This window comes from Diabrotica undecimpunctata, chromosome 9 (genome assembly GCF_040954645.1).
Source record: "Diabrotica undecimpunctata isolate CICGRU chromosome 9, icDiaUnde3, whole genome shotgun sequence".
NCBI classification, from domain to species: domain Eukaryota; kingdom Metazoa; phylum Arthropoda; class Insecta; order Coleoptera; family Chrysomelidae; genus Diabrotica; species Diabrotica undecimpunctata.
In genome coordinates, this window is record NC_092811.1 from 73,503,535 (window position 1) to 73,518,835 (window position 15,301).

The 15,301-nt window shown below is 33.6% G+C and overlaps 1 protein-coding gene across 8 annotated transcripts in view; it reads left to right on the forward strand.

The window, feature by feature from the left end:
• Pfk (ATP-dependent 6-phosphofructokinase) overlaps positions 1 to 15,301 on the forward strand; it is a 314,693-nt gene that overhangs the window by 92,575 nt on the left and 206,817 nt on the right. For all 8 annotated transcript variants that reach the window (XM_072543581.1, XM_072543586.1, XM_072543587.1 and 5 more), the window contains exon 8: positions 14,642 to 14,830. In XM_072543581.1, the coding sequence (XP_072399682.1) occupies positions 14,642 to 14,830 (189 nt within the window). The remainder of the gene's footprint in view (positions 1 to 14,641; positions 14,831 to 15,301) is intronic.

A 15,301-nucleotide genomic window follows, 5' to 3' on the forward strand; every position in this document is an offset into this window, starting at 1 on the left:
ACTATGTATGCCTTACCTTGGCCGTCAAAAATATTAACTAATACTGTGGACAGTATAGTTTTATCTGCAACGCTAATTGCCGAAACTGACAAATTGGTAGTGTTTAAACTACCTTGTATATTCTCTGCAGATCGTATATCGCTCGCGTTTTCTACCGGTTGATGAACTAAAGCTGCGTTCTGTTCGCTTGATCTATCTGGATGCAATAACGTATGGTGTTTTGACGCGCATTTCTTGCATGTTGATTGTCTACACCGCTTATAGAAATGTCCAGGTTTAAGACAATTCGTGCAAAGATTGACCTGTCTTACTTTATCAAACCTGTCCCTAGATGAAAGTTTTGAAAATTCGCCGCATTGATAAATGTTGTGTTCCCTTTTGCAAATAGGGCAACACTGTGTATTATCCGATTTATTTAAAGTTCCCTGTGATGAATATAGACCGCGAATGTTATGTGAATATTTGGTATTCCGTGAATATGCGCCCGCCTGAGAAATATTCCGCGTATTTTGTTTTTCAGCTTGATTTACCTCAAGAGATTCTAAGAGGTCCGCCCTTGATTTTAAAAACGTTTTAAAATCATCAAAACTAGGAATTTCATTATGTGTTTTGCTATTCTCCCATGCGCGTAAAGTGGATGTATCGAACTTACAAGAAATAATATGAATAAGGAGTATATCCCACGAATCAGTAGGTAGCCCTAGCTGCTTTAACGCGTATAAATGCTTCGAAAAAATGTCAACTAATTGCCGCAATCTATTAGATGACTCTTTTATTCTTAAGATAAGAAAATCTAAAGTAGCGGTTTTTAAAAACTTTACAGTAGGAGTATTATATGCGATAATAATTTATGTTTTACTATTTAATATTTATGTTTATTAACATAGTACTGTATCGTCAGTCTATTTTGCAAAGTTTAGTTTATTTTAAGCTTTTTGAATATCAATATCTTGTAACATTGAATTTTTAGTAAAAAATGTGTACTTATAACTTTTGCAAACCAGACTAATCAGATGTATCATTAATATGCTTATCGCGGCGCGCTTATTTGTTAATGCAATGTTGTCCTATATTCTTTAAAACTGTTTGGGGCTTGTTATAATAAAGACAGTATAACCTGTTCGTTTGGGTGAATATAACATTTTTAGAAGTCGAATTTGAATTTGTGTTCAGATTAACATCTTTAATTTTTTATTAGTTTTCGTAGTTTAGGTTTATATTCAACATTGTAAATATCTTTCAATATACAGCGCCAAACGAAAACGAAACAGAGTCATTATCAGGAGCTACTATAACATTTTTGAAAAAGCCAGCGACAGGTAAATTTTTGATTATAGTGGGACACATTTTTTTGATATTGTCGATTATTTTATTTCAGCTTTAAGCCAGGGTGCCCAACATTTTTTAATAGCATTGGGGGTCAAATAAGGTATTGTTTGAAAGCCCTTGCAATTCCGAGTACACTAGTCTTTAAATTTTTAAATTTCGTCTAAAGTAAATTCATTTAACAGAATAGTCGCGGTCAACAAATGCATGCACATAACACGCGAAACCCGATGTTTATATAATTGTACAGGGTTGTATTAAGATTCTAGCAGCCTATACCATCTGAATTTAAAATGAATTAATTTATAATTTTTAGGATTACTGTTAAAATAATAGTAATCAATGATTAATCTTTCAAAGAAGTATACTTAAATAATATTTTTGTAAACTGTCATTCACACATCATTAGTTAATTGTGGTATTAATCAAAAGGCAAAAAATAGAAAGTTGTTTTTATACATTTTACGCTTTAAGACCAATATTTGGAAATAAGTAATAATATGATCATTAATGATATAAAAAAGAGACCTCTTCTTGTGTAAAAGTTCGGGAAAATACTTATACATAATTATAGGGTAGATAGACTTATACATTTAACATTACATTAACATTAATAAATAAAATTTATTAAGTCGACGTTTCGATATCGATTTAACATTTATTTGTGTTAGCAGAAACGAATGTATATTTAGAAGAATTGTGACATCACTATTTTTGACTTTGATGCCGTTATGTCGAAGATGGTTCGAGATATCAAAATGCCGCTTTCAGATTTTGATTCAGGAGACAAAACTATATATGAATCCATCGATAGATCGTCCCCAAAGTATTGCATAGGCGACAACGCACAAACGAACATACTTTGCGGATGTAAAACGAAAGTTTTTCTTTGAAAATGATGAAAAAAACTTTTTACTATTACATATAAGTAATATCGAATTACGAAAAATAAGTACTGGAAAAGTACATAGGTACAATGAGTAAAATCGGTTACAGTTTTTCATTTTTAAAATATTCCATTTTGTTTATGTAATTTCGAATTATTTCGTATCTTTTATTTATCATTGCTACTCATTTCCACATCAAAAGCTAGATCCACCTTCAACCGGATGGGGGCCTTCTTCAAGAGCCACAACCTCTCTCTTGGTATAAAAGTAAGAATGCTGATGCTACGTCTTCTCTGTTCTTTTTATGATGTTGAATCGTGGACCTTGAACGAAGATATGTGCAGAAAATTGGAAGCTTTTGAGATGTGGCTATATCGGAGAATACTTAAAATCCCGTGGACTGACCGAGTCACCAATGAGGAGGTCCTCAGAAGAATGAAGAAGAACCGAGAGGTACTGACCACCATCAAATCTCGAAAGTTACAGTACTTTGGACACATTATGCGAAATGAATCCAGATATACCCTTCTACAAGCCATCCTGCTAGGAAAAATATTTGGACAACGGGTTCCAGGAAGAAGAACGTCCTGGTTGAAGAACCTCAGAACCTGGTTCAACACAACATCTATGCAGCTTTTCCGCGCTGTGGGAGATAAGGTGAAGATTGTCTTGATGATCGCCAACATTCGTCACCGATAGGCACATCAAGAAGAAGAGAACTCATTTCCACACCACCATAGAGGTAGAGTGATAATGGTGCGTTTTTTTTTATGTGGTTTCCCCGGTAGGCCTAATCCACAAATACTTAAACTTAGTGCAAAATATTATTCTGAGAAACTTGATGTACTATCATCGTCAGGGTTTATTATAATTGAATCTACTCTGGCTTCTACTAAATTATCTAACTCCCACATTTTTGGTTCCACCTTTTGGGTAACATGCTGTACACAATTTTTCCATTTTTGCGGAGTTATGGTGGATAGAGCTTCATCAAATAAATTTTTCATGTCGGCAAACTTAAAAGTTGTATTTTTAGCTGCTACATAATTTTTTATATCTGCCCATATCAGTTCTATGGGATTCAACTCACAGTGATATGGTGGCAATCTTAAAACAATTTTATTTTGACTTTTCGCCATTTCGTCGATGATGTATTTATCATACTGTTTTTTATGTTGATTAACAAGTGCTAAAAGTTGCACTTTGAGAAGTGAGTCGTCAAAGGGGATGCTTTTTAGATGTAGCCATTCTTGGATATCCTCTTTTCTAGAAGATGTGGTGGGGATCTTTTCAGATTTTCTGGAATGATACGACGCATTGTCCATTACAATCACAGAATTTGCTTCCAATTTGGGTAAGGTTTTTTCAAACCAACTCTCAAAACCTTTTCCATCCATTTCCTCATGGTAATCTCCACCTTTCTTTGATTCAAAACTCCATAGAGCATCAGCAACAAATCCGTCTTCGCTGCCTATGTGACAAATAATCAGTCGCTTTCCTTTACCTGAAAATTCAAATATTATTTATCAATTTCAATGTTCAACAAAAAATATTACCTGATGGATTTTTCAGACCTGTCGAGAGTCCATCCAAAAATGCTTGTCTTGATGAGGTTACTGACTTATCAATCCATGTTTTTGATTTAGTATGACCAGCGTTAATCCAAGTCTCATCTAAATAATATATTACGATTGCCATTCCTATGATATTTTATCTGCCTTAAAAATTCTCTTCTCCAGATTACAAGGTCATCTCTGTCTGTAAGCATACTGTTCCGGCCACGTTTTTCAAATTTGAATTGAAGTTTTTTCAAAAGCTTGTAAAAAGTAGTACGTTTGAAATCAGGTAGATTGGGGTCGTCGTTGACCTGTTGTAGAACTCTATCTATCGTGGGAATTTCATTTCTAAAAAAGAATTGATGCACTATTCTTCTTATCGCTACCTTGTCAAAATCATCTACAGATTTGAGTTTGCCTTTACGAGTGGTACATTTTTTTGGTGCAACTAATGTGTGTGTAGTTTTATATTCTGTAATAACTTTAAACACAGAACTATCCGATACTCCAACTTTATCGGCTACTCTTTTCTCAACAGCGGACAATATTAACGCCGGATTTTCTTGTAACTCGTGCTTATACACGTTTACAATTATTTCTTTAACGTCTACGCTTAAATGGCCTTTTTTAGATCTCTTTTTGGGGGGAGTTAAAGGTATGTTTGCGAGTTCATCGGCAGAATCCGTGTCCGACATATTAATTTGTTTTAGTGACTGTATATACAAACCTGCAAAATATTATTTACAGGCTAATATTCTAATAAAATAATAGATAATAGATAATTGAACAGATATATTAAAAAGGTCAATACTCCCAATCACAATCTTTATTTTCAAGGTGTTACAGAAGCGACCGATTTCGAGGCTTACAATATTTGCCTCATCCTCAGACAAAGCAAAGAGTTTGTTTTGTTAAAAAACAATAATATAGATATCGGCAATAAGAAGTTTTCCGCTTACATCCAGGGTACTGTCTGTCTTCATCTTTTCCTTTATGACACTATCTATTGTAGTGAGGTGATATGTTGATCATAATATATGTTGTAAATAAAAGACTCTTGGGAATATGGTAGAGCATTAATGTGTTCTAACTGTGTAACTGTTGCTAAAGGTTGTTGTCTTTGATCCTTAAAATACTTCTTGGATGTTCTAGTTTTTTTGTCAAAGTTTTTTTATTATTAAAAAGGTATGATTCTCTTCTGGTTTGTAATAAAATTAAAAGTGGTTAAAGACAAATACACATACAGTATAAGCTGCCACATCCGGACTGTATATAGTTTAAAAACTTGTGGAAGATGGAAAATCACATATTATGCAGTAGGATGTCCTTTTTTTGTTGTTTTTGTCACAGGTTCTTACAAGGTTAAGACCTAAAGGTCTTTATTTTGTAAGACCTTTTATTTACATACATATATAATGATCAACATATCACCTCACTACAATGATAGTGTCAAAAGGAAAAGATGAAGACAGACAGTACCCTGGATGTAAGCGGAAAACTTCTTATTGGCGATATCTATATTATTGTTTTTTAACAAAACAAACTCTTTGCTGGGCCTGAGGATGAGGCAAATATTGTAAGCCTCGAAACCGATCGCTTCTGTAAAACTTTGAAAGTAAATATTAGATTGTGAGTATTGACCTTTTTAATATATTTGTACAATTATGGACTCACACTTGCAACCCTTTTATGATCATAATAATGATTATATTAGAGTCAAAATAATATTAAATTTACTTACTTCAGTTGAGAGAAAACAGCAAACACCTTAAAAATGTCCACAGTTCTAAGTTTATTTAAATAACACTATAATTATAAACCAACACTATAAATATACCAACACACATATATAGAGCTATTAAAAGTAAAAATTATATTTATATAATTCAACAGACATAAATATGATTCGTAAGGATTACTGAATCCATATCTGTTAAAACTGCAAATTATGCGTCTTTGTTTAGAGGTGTAGATTGTCGTTCCTTGTGAGTTTCTACTTGTTACTTTTGATACGCTTTTGTATATAATCAGTTACAGTATAAGTGATTTTGTAACAAGTAGATACCTCTTCAGCATCTCTAGATACTTGGAATGAATATATCACGCGTCCCTAGTTTGTATATTCTACTTTTCTGTTAGGCGAATATGGTATAGTACTATATTTTATTTATTAAAAAAAAAATTATATTTTTGAAAATTAATATTCTTATTATTTTTAACTGGTTAGATACTTCTTAGTTGATCAGATGTTCGAACTGATTACCTCCGGCGTCCATATAACGATAAAGGTTTTTTTGTGTATCCACACAAAAAGAAATCAAGGGGAGAGAAATCTGGTGACCGAGGAGACCACTCGATGCTGCCTCTCCTCCCAATCCAATACCGTTGAAAATGTTCGTCCAAATATTGACGAACAAATAAAGCATAATGCGGTGGTGCACCGCCCTTTTGAAAAGTCAAATGATTTTCATCATATTGTTGATCACTTTCAATAATTTCAGTCAAGGCAGAAGTAATCACGTCTTCCAATAATTATAAATACACTTCGCCAGTCAAATTTCCAGGTATAAAAAATGGTCCTACAAGTCGATCACCAAATATACCAGCCCATAAATGTAATTGTTGCGGTTGCTGTTTATGCACCTCGTGGAAAATCCTGGGGTTTGAATCAGACCAATAACGGCAATTGTGACAATTTACAGTTCCTTTTATAAAAAAGTGCATTCATCGGAGAATCCGATATTAAAGAGAAACTGAGGATCGGTCACGGCTCGCTCATTCAATATTCCACAAATCTGTAAACGGCGATCATAATCCTTCTCATTAAGTTCCTGCACTATGCGTATATTATTTGATTAACTTCGTTTGATTCCAGATACATCTGCTAGTTGCTGCGTACTTAACATACGATTTAGGTGAACATGTCCTAACACTGCAACTTCACTAGCTTTGTGAACTGTAGGTTCTTCAATTTCCTTTTTTTTATTACCTACATTCCCAACTTCCTGAATTTTTTTACTTACTCCAAAACATATTTCCTACTGACATGTTTATCTTGATATCGTTCATTAAATTGCATAATGTCTACCCTTTCCGGGATGGAATTAACCATCGTAATAAACTTTCAAACACAACAAATTAATGCTTACAACTGATATTCATAAGAGAATCCTCTAATTTCACGTTCTTTATGAGTTTGTATCATATCATTTACTTAGTGCGACAAATGTAACAAAAAAAAACAGAACAAGAACTATGCGAAAAAAGAAATTAAAATCTAAAGCATTTTAGTACTTAATCAACTCATTAAGCAGGTACTTCAATATAATTTAAAGTTTAAACTTTATTTGTTTTTAAATAGATAAGTATTACGCCGAACTTAAAAATTTAATGACTAATGTATAGGAAATTACATAAACTTTCAAACTTTATCTTATTTAGCCCCAATTGCCATTAAAAAATGTTGGGGGGATTTTTACCCTGGCTTAGGGGTGAAAGTAAAATAGTCGAAATTACCGGTAAAATGTGTCCCCTTTCAAAAATTGACCTGTCGCTGGGTTTTTCAAAAATGTCGTAGGCCTCTGTTTCGTTTTCGTTTGGCCTCCCTGTATAAATAGTTCAATATAACTTAATTCAATATTTTAAGGTTAGTTTTTGTAGAAAACTAATTTTTTTTATTTATTATGTTAGGTTAGGTTATGTTCAATATGAGCGGGCGCTTAACCACCTTTCCATTCGACCTAAGAGGTCTATCGTAGCTTATCCCTAGGTTAAAGCTGTCTCTTCAGTTCAGCCTTTTTAACAAAGTCTATTATGGTCTTAGGTGACACTTCTATTCCTAGGTTAAACTTGTCTCTTCAGCCCAGCCTTTTTAACAAGTCTATTATGGCCTTAAGTGATAATTCTACGAAGTTGTAGGGCTCTGGTTGATAGTGTTAAAATATATTGAGCCTTATTCTATCCAACCCTGGGTAGTTGCACATATCTGTTTCGTCATCAGCCTGACAGAATCTGCTATTCTTTCTTTCTGTCAGTCTGATTTTGTTCATGTGCCCCTTGAGGCGACACTGTCCTGGTGAGAGACCTACGATAATTCGCAGATCATTCATATTCATATCTAGTAGATCTTATCATCTCTTCTTCGAAGGTTCATGTGCAAAAGCCTTTGAATGTTTGAGGCCCATTTGTTCGTATCAGTGATTACGTTTCATCCGTTCCACCCAGTCCAATATTGTTCTTTTGGCTGTGCTTGATATGAGAACGACAGGTTCTTAGCCTGTGAATGTTTTTTTACCCCTCCCCTGGCAAGTAGGTCCGCCTTTTCGATTCCTTTAATACCAGTAAGCCCAGGCACCCAGAGTTAACTTACTTTGTTAATTTTTCCGATCCGCATCAGATTCTGAAGACAGTTCCAAACTAACTTGGAATCAATCCGATTCGATTTCAGTGCCTTTAATGCCTCATGGTTATCAGATATAATTTTTATAGATTTGGAGTTCCTCGTTATAGTAGAGTAGAAGATAGTAGAGTGATTACCTAGGCTTTCGCTAAGGCTTGACCTTAGTTTCCCTCCGTATATATCAGCTCTAACTCCTTTGTCGGCGTTAGAACCGTCTGTATACCAGCATTGATCTGCCATTATGAGATTCGTTTTATTCGACGCCCATTCGTCCCTTTCTGGAAAGAGGACGGTAAACGGCTTTTCGAAATTATGTTTAGTTTGCATTGCATCTGGTACCATTCTTAACTCTGGGTTATTTTTAATTATCTTTAAGATTTGATCCCGGTATCCTTTTGCTCTGCTTAATGCGTCTTATCCGCCTTTTCTATGCTTCCTACCATCGCCTTCCTCTCGATCCATTTTTGTAATGAAGAGACGTCAAGCATGACCTCCATGGAGGCGGTTGGGGTAGTCGACATCGTTCCTGTTATAATTAAGCATAATTGTCGTTGAGCTTATCTTTGATGGTCTTTTGTTGACATTTAGACCACCATGTTAGTGCGCCATACGCAATCATAGGTCTGAATACAGTCGTACCTGATCTCTTTGAGTTTCAACCCCCATGTTTTCCCACATATCCTTCGAAAGCTTTGCTTTGTTGGTTATTCTTACCAAATGGGCTTTCCTTGTAAGCCTCCATCTAGAATTACTCCTAGATATTTGACTTCATTCGCCTCTTTGACAGTTTCTCCCTACGATGCGGGCATCCAGTTGTTATCTAATTATTGCTTTGAACTAATTGCATACGGTAGCGGATATCGCTTTTGATGCTGCCGGCATCATAAAGAGAATTTGGTAGTGCATTACTAAATGCGCTTTCTATATATAGAAAGGCGGGTAATGCAATCTTTCCTTTATTAATGGAGTAACTGATTTTCTTAACTACTTCGTCCAGTACTATTTTTGTTGATTTTTCTTCTTGATAAGTATGCTGGTTGCGATTGAGAGGATGATCCATCAATGACCCCTCCTTAATATGTCTATCAAGAATGTTTTCTATTGTCTTCAACAGAAATTATGTAAAACTGATCAGCCTGTAGGTTTTAGGTAGGATTGTCTTATCGTTCTGTTTTGTGTATGTACATTTGTCCAAGTTTTTGGTATATAATCTAGTGCTATGCGAGCCCTAAAGATTTTTGTTAGAATGGGTAATAAGATAAGATGTCCAATCTTTTTGTAGTAGGACAGGAAATATTCCATCTGGCCCAATTTACGTTCTTCGGTTTAATATTTATTGCAAAGACTTCCCAGTCGTCTTTTTGAGGACGTTTAGATCGTTCTAGGATTTAGGAATAAGTCTGCTCATCAATAATTGTTGAACCTGGGGAGTGCTTTTAGATTCGGAAAATGTACCATCAGGTCTTCTAAGTTGGCCTGGTTCCTGTGCCGGATCCGTAAAAAGAATCTTGTGGATTCTAGTGCTGGCAGATATACCTGAAATACTCTGGCAAAACCTCCTACAAGATTCCTTCGCTCTTCTTATCTGTTTATTGTATTCAGTAAGTTTTTCCAGTTCCCCAAATCTTTGGCTTCATTCGATAGCCTCCTTATTTATTTTCTTAGTTTTTCCAGTTTTCTGCTCCACCAAGGTATTTTTCTATTGGTTTTTTTTTATATACTGATCGGTACATTTTAGATCGATCTTTCTTCATCCTGATACTACCATCTAAGAGGGGTTTAATGTTCCCAATTTTATTCTATTCCACTTTTTGCCTAATTCTTTTAATTTTCATAACCACTTTTATACACGGTTTATTAACACTTTTTGGAGATTACCAAGTGACTCCAAAACATATGGTATCCTAGATTTGTACTAGTTGTTCCATGCTGGGTTCCAGAATTCGGAGATGTGTATCACGAACGAATGGAATACCTATAGTCAGTCATATAACGGTCGAATCCATCAATTATATAGTCAGTCAATTGGCCGGTTTACAAAACATAGTGGCATAGTAGAAATAAAAAAAGGAAGATCTTGATTTACACCGTGGAAAACATAAGAATGGAGGTCTGTCCCAAAAGTGCAACGATCTTAATTAATACTCATACTTATGAATGCTAATGAATCAAAAATACATATTGATCTGGTCTAAAACGAAACAAATAATTATTAGGATATCATTTTTTTTGTTTTAACTCTACATATTTCATAAAATCACTACTAGCAAGCATCTAGTTAGTATTTATTATTTGTTACGATTATAGTTTGACTAGGAACTGAACACTAAATTCTTCAAAAAACTACGTAAATCAGAGAGTATTTTATATTATTACAACCTTGCTTGTTGCATGTGCACGTATAGTAGTAGTATTATATATTATAGTGATTATATTTTAATATTTATGTTTATTAACATAGTACTGTATCGGTAATCTATTTTGCAAAACTTTTTGTTACGAATATCTTGTAAAATTGAATGTTTAGTAAAAAATGTGGACTTAGAACTTTTGCAAACCAGACTAACCAGATGTATAATTAATATGCCTGTAGCGGTATGACGCTTATTCTATGTTTTGTTAACGCAATTTTGTTCAATATTCGTTGAAACTATAATAATAATATATAATAAAGGCAGTATAACCTGTTGTCTTTGGGTGAATATATCATTCGTTAGAAGTCCAATTCGAATTTGTGTTCAGATTTACATCTTTCATTTTTTATTAGTTTTCGTAGTCTAGGATTCTATATTCAACATTTTAAATATCTTTCAATATAAACGTAGTTCAATTTAACTTAAAGGTCAGTTTTTACAGGAGCCTAGTATTTTATATAATGATGTTTATATCGTGACCAAATTGGAATATGCACATTTGCTACTTTTCAGGAGAGCTAAAAAACACTTTGGGCTTCGACTAAAAACCTGTTTGTAATGTTATTTGTCTTTACACACCTGATCTGAAAACCTTAAAAGAATGCCTAAAAAAGGATAATAATGAAAATAGGCTAAGTATCCATAGTTACTGAAAAAGTCACATTCGTTAGTTTACCTAAGTGACTATTGTTAGAATGTTAGGCTATAAAAAATAGTGAATCTGCATTTGTGTTAAAGGAGAATGTACTTATGTATCACCTATTGATTGGTTTTCTCATGAGGTGGGTGAACAGAATAGAGAACTTTAAGATTGAACAAAATTTAATGAAACGCTAAACTAATTTATAATTTTGCTTTAAAATTTGAAAGATTATTGGTTTAGTTATTATGATTCGCTCTCAGATTCTTCAGCAGCATCTGGCTCTGGAAGGGCATCGGGTACACTGTCATCAGAGGGAAGATTTGTGTAGAAGTGTAGAAAACATGGTAAACACGTGGTATTTGAAGATCCTTATAAAGCTTTTGAAGCTCTTTTAATTTTTTGGTAGCAATTGGGAACCTCGATTTGTAAGGTTTTGTTGAAGAATTATTCGAAGAAGGTCTTCCCCATTTGTTTTTCATCCGTTTTGTAATGTAGTTCACAAAAGGTGCGTCATCTGAGTAATCCGTATCACGAATACATATCTGGATGAGTTGACAGGTACTTAAACCAAATGGCTTTTTTGAAGGGTAAGTGGTTATATTTTTTATTGCCATTGTCATGGTCAGAAACAACAGGTAACACTGGCATCTTTAAGATTGTAAATGGTAAGGGTGTATACAGCCAACTTTCTGACGTAGAAGAATGGTCCACGAGCTCATTTTGGTGTGTTCACTGTTCAGAACGGCGTGGAGATCTAATTGTATTGCCAAAACACTTTATTGGTCCTTTGTATCCTCTTTGTCTTGATCTCTAATTTTTCGTGCTGCTTCCTTGCGTTTAATATGCTCAGTATAGAGAGTATCATCATAGTTTGTATCTCCTTTTTGCTCTTAATGAGCAATCGATTTCTTACAACGATCTTTAGCAGGTTTGTGAAATTTCAGTTTGTACTCTCGAAAAATTCGTCTGTACTTTTCTAAAGATACTGGATTTTTGTTTTCTTCAGTGCACTTTTCTTTATACAAGTTGTGCATAATTGTTACATTTGAGTCACTGGCTAAATATTGGTATTCTGATTTCTTCCTTGCATAGTGTGATTCCATTCTTGGGAACGGTGAAATGTGATCTCTTATGAAATTTTCGTTTATAGGGTTTACTTTATTTGGTGGATCTTTTTTCCTTCGTAGGTCAGATGGAGAATTCCACTAGAGTTAACCTTTTTAAGGGCCCTTCTTATAAGTGACTCTGAAATATTTAAAATATCGAGAAAAAATTCTCTACACACATCAACTCTGCCATTTTTAGTGGAAACAGTGTATTTTTTGGTGTAAGCTCTTCGTGACTCCACTGCTTTTGTCACTTTTCTTGATTTTGGTTGGACAGTAACGTGTTTTATAAGAAACTGACGTTGTTCTAATAGGGATGGTAATTTATGGAAACCATTATAGATTTTTTCTCTCTCAGGCTCAGGTACATTAGTTAAACATTTATGCTTAGATCAGCCAGAGCATCTTGGTTGTTTTAAAGACTTTGCATTCATTAATTTTTCTTTTGCGGTTGAATATTCGAGACCTTTTAGTCTCTTGGATGCTTCCTCCTTTCTTGTATAAACCTCATTTTTTGATACTTTTCGCTTTTTTGACGATAACTGATTCTGATTTTGTGCTGGGTTGAGGTTTTTATTTATAGTAAGCCTATCACTGGGATCACTGCTTCTAGCCAGTATTTCAAGACCAACATTATCATTAGGTTGCTGCAAATAAATAATAAATAAATTCGACTTACCACAAGATTTAAGTTACAGTACTTAGATTGAGAAGTCTCACTTTACCATGTAAGTTCCAATTCCAATCAAAATTATAAAATAATATGCCACTTTTGTTATTTTGACGATCTGTAATGGTTGTAATACACTTTGGTAAAAGTGCGAATGTGGCACATTCGCTTGTTTACCTATCGAATATTAATATTCAACTATGTAGCGTTGTGAATAGTGAAGTAGGTGTAGATCCATTAAACTAAAAATAGTCAACAATGACGTAAATATTGGACCTGTACATTCTCTGTTTTTCTGGAATATACACCTTGAAAAACCACAGCTGTTTAGTCTATTAGCTCAGATACGTCAATTTTGCACCTTCGCTTCTTCACTAGTTTGGTCACGATATTTTAGATCGATCTTCCATCGTTCTGATACAAACTGCTAAGAGGTTCCCAATTTTGTCCTATTCGACTTGAATCTTTCAATTGGCCTCACCACGTGTATATTGTTTATTAATGATAGCTTTAGTCTACCGCATTTTTTATGACCCAGACGTTTTGTATTCTTAAAATATACTTCTTATTTCACGTTTTTTATGGGTACAATGTTATGGACATTAATTAATATGGATCTGGTATAATTTATTTTTTCTTTTTGTTTGGAATAAGCTACGATTTGTTCAATTGCATAATATTTTCGTTTTTTTTAAGTTCGTTTTATTTCTTTTTATCTTTTGTCTTCTATTTTTATATGTTTACTCCTTATTGACTATCCATATAAATTTTTGTTGAAACCAATAATTGTTTTTTTGTTTTGTGACGTTTCTAGTATATTATGTTATGTTCGTAACTTGTTTTTGTAACGATGTTTTACATCCAAAAACTATCAGATTTTATATTTGCACGTTTTGAAGTTTGTCACTCACTTCTTGTCAGTATATATCCTACAGTCTGTCCCAAACCCTCCTTTCAGTGCGTCACTAATTTTGACATAATATAGGATTTTAAGAATGTCGATAATTATTGCATGTCATTTTAGTTAAATTTGACAGTTGCAGGATCGTAATCTCTCTTTTTCTAATTGAAAATAATTTAATAATTTTAATATTAGTCTTTGTTCTTTCTCGATATATCTCGGCATATTTAAAATATTTTTATGACAATAAATACAAAATTAAATTTTCACTGTAAAATGTCTGATAATACTAACCTGGAATGACAATTATTTTATCAGTTGACGTTGTGCAAGTACTGTCAAGATCGAGACCTTCTGCGTCAAATTATATTTATGCGCATCATTGATTGGATGTCTATTTAGCGTATTCTAAACTCCAACCAATTATACATCCGTAAGTAGAATTAACTTTACGATAAATAATTTTCTAAGTTCTATGTATAATAATCACAGACTCACGTTTTTTTCTGTCACTTCTAGCTTAATGTGTTAGAGAGAATTCGATCAACTGTGACGCACTGAAAGAAGGGTTTGGGACGAACTTTATGTATTGGTTTTACCTTGCGATGATCTGAGTGAAATTTATACTAATTTTCTATAACTTTTCGCCAACATATATTAAAATGTCAAAGTTACTTCGTTTCATTGTGTTTTCGAATTTATTTTTAAACTTACTAACCATTTTGGGGTATATTCGTAGGAAAGAGCAGCTGGTCAACGCTTGAACATTATCATAGTAGCGGAAGGTGCGATAGATAGAAACGGTGTAGCGATCACTGCGGAACAAGTAAAGAAAGTGGTAGTAGACAACTTACACCAGGACACCAGAATAACAGTTCTCGGTCATGTGCAACGTGGTGGAAATCCATCAGCTTTTGATAGAGTATTGGTAAGTATTTATAATTATAAAGAGTGTCTAGAAATTGTATAAAGGGATAAAGATGAGGAAAAAGAAATGACAAAAAACCGTAGAATGGAATTGGATAAAACAACCAACGTTTTTTTGTGTTAAAGATGAGTAGAAATTTGAAATAATATCACAAGGTCCTTAAAAATTATAAGAAAAAAAAACAACTTATTTTGTATAGCATTAAAAATATACACAAGTATCTTCGAGAAAATTAAGGTATATCAACTTGAAGAAACTTTTGATTTGATATTAACTTGATGAAGAAAACACATTTTAATTGTTCGAAAATGTTTTTATAGTCCCAAATACGCATAAAACCTAAAACGTATTTATTATTTAAGTATGTGCCCCAACTAATTTTTAGTTTATAAAATATTTAAACAAAATTATCCCGCACTTCTTCCACTAAATGTAACGAGAATTAAATTTATGGTTCGATTTATTTACACT